Source organism: Cavia porcellus, unplaced genomic scaffold, assembly GCF_034190915.1.
Source record: "Cavia porcellus strain 051 isolate PalLab524CR breed Dunkin Hartley unplaced genomic scaffold, mCavPor4.1 scaffold_2, whole genome shotgun sequence".
NCBI classification, from domain to species: Eukaryota; Metazoa; Chordata; class Mammalia; order Rodentia; family Caviidae; genus Cavia; species Cavia porcellus.
This window is the reverse complement of record NW_026947485.1, coordinates 113,530,210-113,538,257: the sequence shown is the minus strand read 5'-3', so window position 1 is coordinate 113,538,257 and position 8,048 is coordinate 113,530,210. Positions and strand designations below refer to the sequence as shown.

The following is an 8,048-nucleotide window of genomic DNA, read 5'->3' as shown; positions in this document are numbered from 1 at the left end:
AAAATATCTCTAAATGTTTAGAACACTTTAAGCATGTGTGACCTCTCTTCACTGTCTCAAAAAGTACCCTTTTTGAAACTATGAACTATAGGAAGTACTAAAAAGCAAACAACTACCATAAATATGCACACTAAATTTCACTGTTTTAAATGATTGCTCATGTGTTATATCAGCTCCAAAATACTTACTGAGTAGTTCCTGATGATACTGATATGGGAAATCATATTAAATGCCATTTAGATTACAAAGTAAAACTTTTGTGAGCAAATAAACACAACTGCTTATTTCTTACTTTATCATCATTTAAGATCTTTGTTTTTTCTGAAGACCTAGAAGTCTAGTTTGTTTATAGGCCATAGAATGAGACCTTCTCTTGCAGTTCTACTAGCCATGACCATTGTATAATTGGTCACTCTATAAAGAAAAAAAAAATACATGACACTGTATTTCCAAAGTCCAACCTATTTGGGAAATTCAGCGGCAGTCACTGGTCATCACTTCCACTGTCACTATTGACCTTTCCACTAACAAATGCAAGGTTGGATGAATCTGGGGCGTTTACCTAATGTGTTACTCTAGACAAATTTCTAACAGTTTGCTCAAACTAATTTGTATCATTTCACTCTCTTATCCACCTGAAATTCCCTCTCATACATGAAATCATTTGGAATTAAACAAATGGTCCCAGCTAACACCCACTTCATGTATTTAGTAAAATGCAGACAATTTCCACTGTCTGATGGCCTTCGTTCATTGTACCAGACTTTCCTGCTTGCTTTTGGGTGTGGCACACTCACTAATCATCCAGTTCCTGAAAGTATGACAATATCTACAGCCAAATATGACCAGTAGCTTTCTTTCTCTGTCATAGATTTAATCCTTAAATAAGGAAAAGAACTACTGATGAACCTGATACAGGAAATCATATTAAATGCCATTTAGATTACAAAGTAAAACTTTTGTGAGCAAATAAACACAACTGCTTACTTCTTGCTCTCTCTTACTCTCTTGTATATGTAACTTCCAGAGTCCTTCCTGGTTGCCACAAAGTGAGAAACTTACCAGACAGCTCAGGCACCTGGGAATTCTCCTTACCTCCATGATTAAACGGAAGAGGAAGAGAGTGCACTATAATTCTATTCTATGATTCTGACTGAGAGCCCAAGTTTACAAAATCAATATTTTTCAAGAAACAGTGTTCATACTTCAAATATGAAGAAAGAAATAATGACACTGGAAGACCTATCGTTTAGGTCTAAGATTTTTTTCTGCAGACTCTAGAGCCCAATTTCTTAAATGTAGAGAAATGTTACCCCAGTCTTGCCTATGGAAAACACCTTTGATGGATGTGTCCACATGGCCATGTAAATCTATGATATTTGTTTCTGATCGACTGTCATATCTGGACAAAGAGAAACAGGATTGATTTCCAGGAAGAGACCAGTCATTCTTGGACTTTGGTGTGCAGTACAGAGTCAGACCCATTGCTTTTCATATCATATCCAGTGCTGGGTATTTTTAGCTATGAGACCTTAGCAATTTATTTTCCATCTTCTTCCCTCAACCTCTCATGTAAGCCCAGTAGAGTAATAATCATCTCAGGGCACTAAGAGCTGACCTGGAACACATATGAACAGATATGAAAGATGCCCCATATCTACTGTCCTAAGTAGATCTCCTTTCCTAAGTCTTTAATTCAAATCCCTCTCTCAGTCAGAAAATTGAGACTTTGATACTTTCAACCTCCATAGTCTTTTTTAAATTCTGTTCATATTTTCTATACCTAAGTCTGAGTAATTTTTAGTACTTCCAAAAGTTTATTTCAGATTCTTATTTAAGAAGTTTCTGGAAACTGTAGAGTCTGTCAAAAAATGCATACAGACCTCAGTAGTTCACTGCACTAATAAATGTCTGGAATCTAATGGGTATTACTTTGAGAACCTCTTGTGATTGTAGAGGCCACAGGGAACTTATATTAATCTCATGATGCCTCAGTAAATTTAGTATTAAAATATTTATGTAAATTTTTCTTTTCCTGATAAACACACTTTTTGATGAACTCTGTATATATTTCCTATATATTTTTATCAAAATGCATGATTATCTTTTCTATAAACATTCATTGATTAAATATCTACTTATTGACATTTACTGAGAATTTTGTACTGGCCCGGTGCGGGACCCTTATGATGTGGGGATTATGATGATAAGAGTTTTCATCCTGAGTGAAGGTCTTTTCATGGCAAATGACCTCAGCTGTCCATAAGACAAAGATTGTCCCAGAAGTAGAGAGGAAGGGAAGAGGGGAAACAGGAAGGAAAAGGGAAGACTGAAGAGGAGAAGGGAGGTTGGAGGGATGACAAGGACCATGTCTTTTCTTCCTTTCTGTTCTCCGCTCTTCTTTCATCCTCAGCTCTCAGTTTACTGCTGAGACACCACTTAGAGGAGGAGGTCACAGGGCCACCTTGTAGCCCACAGCAGGCGTCCCACTGGGAAAGAGACCTTAGAGTCCTTTGAGGCTAACTTGGTCCCCCAAAAGTGAGCACAGGGCAGAGGAAGAGCAGATCATCAGAAATAATTAACTCCTGTTTTAAGCCCCCAAGTTTGGGGTTGACTTGCTACACTTTGAAAGAAGACTGCAGTTTAATTGGTCACAAGTTCACAAGTAACACTGCATCAGTTCAGCACACATTTCAAATATAAATCCTGGGGTCTGCAAACTCCCAGAACTCCCATGTTAGTTACAGCACCTGAGAGGCTGTTTTCATCCCTCAGTGTCTACACAACTCAGCAAAACCTCAGCCTGACTCCCAGTTCTAGAGACTGGACAGCTGTTGTCACCTGAGCTATACAGAAAACATTTGGGTTTAGCACTTAGAAAATTTTGTTGCCTACTGTTTTAATTTTTTGCTTAAAAAAACTTTAAGGAACTTTAACTGAACAAAATGCTGTTAAGCCTAGGAATTTTGTACCAGCGGTACTTATGGCTGTTTGCACATGAGAACTTACTTCTTTTACACTTGGGAGAAGGGTTTGAAAGGCATCACTTCAAACTATTTGGTGAAAAATAAGATTAACATACGTCTTCATTGTTATGGTCTCCAATGTCTCTAAATATTTTATTTAAAATAACTAACAGATAAGTTCTAATTTAGGTTTTAGAAAACTTGCTTGTTTCCTCAGTGACTCTGCTATTTATAAGGTAAATTAAAGAAAAAAGATAAAATAACTTACCACAAAATTTGTTTTAAATGCCAACAGCAGGATGACAATGAAGATTCACTAAAAGGCTTGCCAAGCTATTTAAAGACTCCTGACACTCCTATCATGGTCATAATTTTGCATAAAGTAGCTGTTTTTAAATAGAATAACTGATTTTAAAATCTTTTGCCCATTTTCATACAGTTTACCACCATTTGTACCATGATTCTAGTCATGGAGCTGAAAAGAAAATATACAAATATGAGAAACAGCAATTAACAGCAGCAATTAACACAGTGATTATGGTAGTAGCAGTCTAAAGAGTTATTTATATTCTCTTGTTTGGGGTAATTCCTGAAGGTCTTGCTTTTAAACAAGTAGTTGAGTAAATCATATGAGAAATTTATGATTTGTAGCGCACAATGGATGCTTAATCTATATTCCTCAAATAAATACATACTAGCAAAATGTTCTTTTATTTCAGATGCTGACTAATAGACTTGTGAAATTTCAATAACAAGAAATTCATTATTACTTCCTCATGAGAATTGCTGATGATGTGTTTTTTGTGACAAGACACTTTTTGAGTAACATTGACTTAATACAGTTGGGCTACACGCCTACCTCTTTCCTGGTACCAATGAACTCAAATATTAGCTCAAAGAGATTCTATACAATTGTCTTTCCAAGTGTAGTAACTAAGGAAGAGGTTTGAATAGTATTGACTATGGAGAAAGAAATGTACAGTGGAGTCAAAAATATCATCAACAATTTGTTTTGGAGAGCTGTAGTGGATAAAAAAGAAAAATATGATTAATAACTTTATAACCTGTGTAATTCACTCACATTTCTAAAAGATACTTGTGAGCTATATAGAATGATTTCATTTGTGTAAAAAAACCTATCTCCATGCACACAAGAGTATATCTCTGTATATACGTGTCTCTGTACATGTCTCTCTGTCAGTGTCACATGAATGCATGTAAATGCAGATAGAATAGAAGACAAATACTAATTGCAGCTAGTGGGTACATTTGAAGGACAGTGGTGTGAAGTAAATTTGGAAAGCAGTGCACACATTTGATCCCCCATGTACCTGTTGTTTACGAATCTTGTACAGCAGATTATATCATCTATCTTTGTTAGATTAAAAGCACAATAAAAACATTGGGTCTTGCTGTTTGGGTACAATGAGGTGTTTGAAACAAACACTGTGTATAACACAAAGGAAGATGAGTTTGTTTCTGATTACCGGATGAAATAAGAGACAAATCATTTGGAAGACGGATGCCCCTAAGGTAATAACCAAAGTGAATGTTTGACAGTAAACTGGTCAGAGTTTATGGATTTATGCCCAACAGATCTGACATTCATCACAACCAGGGCAGGATGTTTGCTGTCTCTGCCATTTGGAAAGGAATGGTAACTCTTTTTATCAAGAGTCACATGTGTATGTCTGCAGGTGCTCATAACTTTCTACTAAGCCTAGGAATGCATAATAGGAAAGGCATGGCATATTGTTACCTGGCAGCACAATAAAGAAAATACACGTAGCTTTTCAGTCTAACATCCCTAAGCAGGGTGCTTTCCCATGGGTAAGGGAGATGGTTGAGAAAGGGAGACTAGGAAAGGGAAATGATACACAAAATGTATCTAATTTAGCAGGAACTCCCACTCACACGGCATTTATCTGGGTTGGGCACAACTTGACCATGCTTGTGTGGGAATATCACCACATACCCTAGCTTCCCCCCACCCTCCACCTCTTCCGCTTCACTGGCCACAGTAAGATCAAAGCCGTCCGAGAGGCATAAAAAGCTGCTTGCACCGGACCTCAAGCAGCATTCACCCTGTGGTTGAGGAGCCCTGGCTCAGAAACAGCTCCAGCTCAGCCTTCTCCAACGTGTATCTCAGAATGAAGGCGACCTCCTCCTGCCCCAGTGCCAGGCTGCACCGTGTCCTGGGGGAACTGATGCTGCTGTCACTGCTCCTGGCTGCACTAGTTCCCTCTACCAATGGACAACGTAAGAGAAATTTAGGGGAAAACAAGGCTAGAGGCTTTGCTTCCCTGCAGTTGTGCGGGTTTTGGTGAGGACCTCCTAGTCCTGGTGAACACTGTTACTGTGCTAACTCTAAGGGGTGGTCACATGTGTGCTGGGCACTTGACGTGCATGTGCTGGGCCATCTGCTCAGCATGATACTAAAGATTTACAGATCATATTAACAAGCGCCTTGTGGGGGAGATACAATTACCTTCCACTTACACATTTTTAAAACCGAGGTAAAGAAACATAACCCTGCTAACACAATCATATGTTCTGCTGTAGCTAAAATCATAGAAGAGTTAGCTGAACTGCGATGCCTGTGTCTGAAGACGATCTCTGCAATGCACCCCAGCAAGATCTCCAGTGTGGAGGTGCTCAAGGCAGGAGCCCACTGCCCCAAAATCCAAGTCATGTAAGTCCCTGCCTCTGTGTTCCTCAAGAAGCCCTCCACCTCTGCCCCATCTGACATCTTCTCCAGGCTCCTGAGTGTGATCTGCGCCCCAGGCTAGGGTCCTCACAGATGATTCTGTCCTCTCTCCCAGAGCCAAGTTGAAAGATGGGAAGAAAGTCTGCCTGGATCCAGACCTTCCAGGAGTCAAGAAAATGATCCAGAAAATATTGGCAGGTCAGGGATCAACTAGTTAATCTGCTTACTTCCTGCCAAAAATTTTCAACCTGCCTGGAAGGGCAGAATTTGGAAACCTTAACTTTCTATAGTTTCTCTTTATCCAGAAGGCCCATTCTTATTGTATGAAAATTAGTATAAGCTATTTTGTTTCAAAAATCACATTATATTCTGAGAAGGCTGGTTGAGATATGAAAGAAGATGGAAATAAGCAAGTTTAGTAATAAATAACACATAATTTATGTTTTATTTTCTAATTCCTCACTTAACCCTGTGCTGTGCTTTACATTCCATTTGTTTGTTTTAAGGCAGAGTCTTGCTATGTGGTTCAGGCTGGCCTTGAGTGTTCTATGTAACCTAGCCTGGATGTAAGCTTGTAGCAATCCTCCTGCCTCAGCTTCTTGAGTGCTGGGATTAGAGGTGTGCACCAACATGCCTCATGAATTTCTTTCCCTGAACATTTATTTTCAAACCCATTTGTGTTCATTTTCCTTTCTCAGATGTTAGGTTAGATGTGCTCATGATGACTAATGGATGTGACAATGGCCAGTGATATCAAGGACCCCAAAGAGCCAAGCATAAAATGCTTCTCAATAATTTTTTATATATAGGTATTAAGTTTTCAGTGTCTTAGCTTTAAAGTATCTGATTTCAAACTTTCCTCTGAAAAGTTTTTCTAATGTTTATGTCGTACTTCAAACCCTAAAACTAATAGTCTTAGGATATAAATCTAATAATTGTAGGATGTAAGTCTTATAAGTTGTGGTGACTTAAAGTGAGTGTACTTTATGCTAGGAGAGCAAAAAGTACATGATGAAAAAGCACTAATATATTCTACAAAGAAACTCTAGAACTTTCTGCAGTGGCAACAAAGAAAAATGACTGATTTTATTTTTCTTTTTGAGACTGTTTTGCTCTGCAGTTCAGGCTGGCCTGGAACTCACTTTGTAGTGCAGGCAGGCTTTGAACCCACAACAATTCTCCTGCCTCAGCCTCCTGAATTCTGGAAATACAAGTGTGCACCACTATGCTTAGCGTGACTCATTTTATTTGATGTTAAGTGTTTTACTCTTGCATGCTTGTATATATTTTATCTAATTAATATCTGCACAATTATAATTTAAGTATTAGAACTGAACTTGCAAATAAGTACAACAGGGAAACATTGTAAGACTACAAATTATTTTTTAATGTACTGAACCTTCATTTATTTTTAACCCCTAAAATTAATGATTTTATTATTCTTATAAAATATTAATATCAAATTTTGCTATTGATACATTACCAATTGAAACAGAATTTGGGGAAAGTTTTAACTTCATTTTATTGTTGTGATTTGCTTTTTTATGTTTTGGTATTTCACTAATAAAAGTCACCAAGTTGATGCTGTATACCATTTTTAATGCAGTATACTAGACAAAAATTATGAGTCACTTTTAAAATGCCATAGAAAATTCAGCATTTTACATGCATACATTGAATAGGTCTCTTACAAGATAGTTATCAGCTGAGTAAAAGCCTGTCCTCTAGAGCCAGAATAAATAGGCTACTTGTCTCAACTAGTTGGTAGCTGTTTAACTTTGGCCAGGTTGCATAAACTCTCTGCAGTTTAGCTTCTGCATCTCTAAAATGGGGATCGTCTATCACTCATTTTGAGGTAGACATGAGGATTAAAGCAATTAGCAAATTCAAAGTTTGAAATAATGCATATCACAAAATTACTCATATATAAATGCCAGCAATTGTGTATATATGTGGACCTGGGTTTTATCACTACCACCTCAAGAAAAAAAGTAATAAAGAAAGGAAAAAAGGGAAGGGGGAAGGGAGAAAGAAGAAAAGAAAGGATGGGAGAAGAAGAGGAGGAGGAAGAGGGAGAAAATTGCCTCAAGATCAGACCCCAGGGTATCAGGGATTTGAAGTTGTGTTCTTAACCACTACATACCCTCTTGCCTTGGTTCTTCCATATGTAGTGAAATTACATTACACAGTGTTACTATCACATGAAATAGCAGTGCAGAAAAACGTACATACATAGCATAGTAATTAGACGATACTGGGACCATAATGGGAGCTGAAACAACTCAAACAAACAAGTCTACATATCACGTGGCCTGTCTTCTATGAGAAACTCAAAATATGAATAAAAAGCAAAGTAAAAGGCAGATAATAAGAAA

General features: G+C 37.7%; 1 protein-coding gene across 1 annotated transcript; it reads left to right on the top strand.

Moving 5' to 3' along the window:
• The first annotated feature begins 5,025 nt into the window (after positions 1–5,025).
• Positions 5,026–7,255, top strand: LOC100732171 (platelet basic protein-like). Its single transcript, XM_013143209.3, has 3 exons — positions 5,026–5,225; positions 5,529–5,658; positions 5,789–7,255. Exons 1-3 carry the CDS (start codon positions 5,117–5,119, stop codon positions 5,889–5,891), a joined length of 342 nt encoding a protein of 113 aa, XP_012998663.2. The 5' UTR covers positions 5,026–5,116; the 3' UTR covers positions 5,892–7,255.
• The last annotated feature ends 793 nt before the right edge of the window (positions 7,256–8,048 follow it).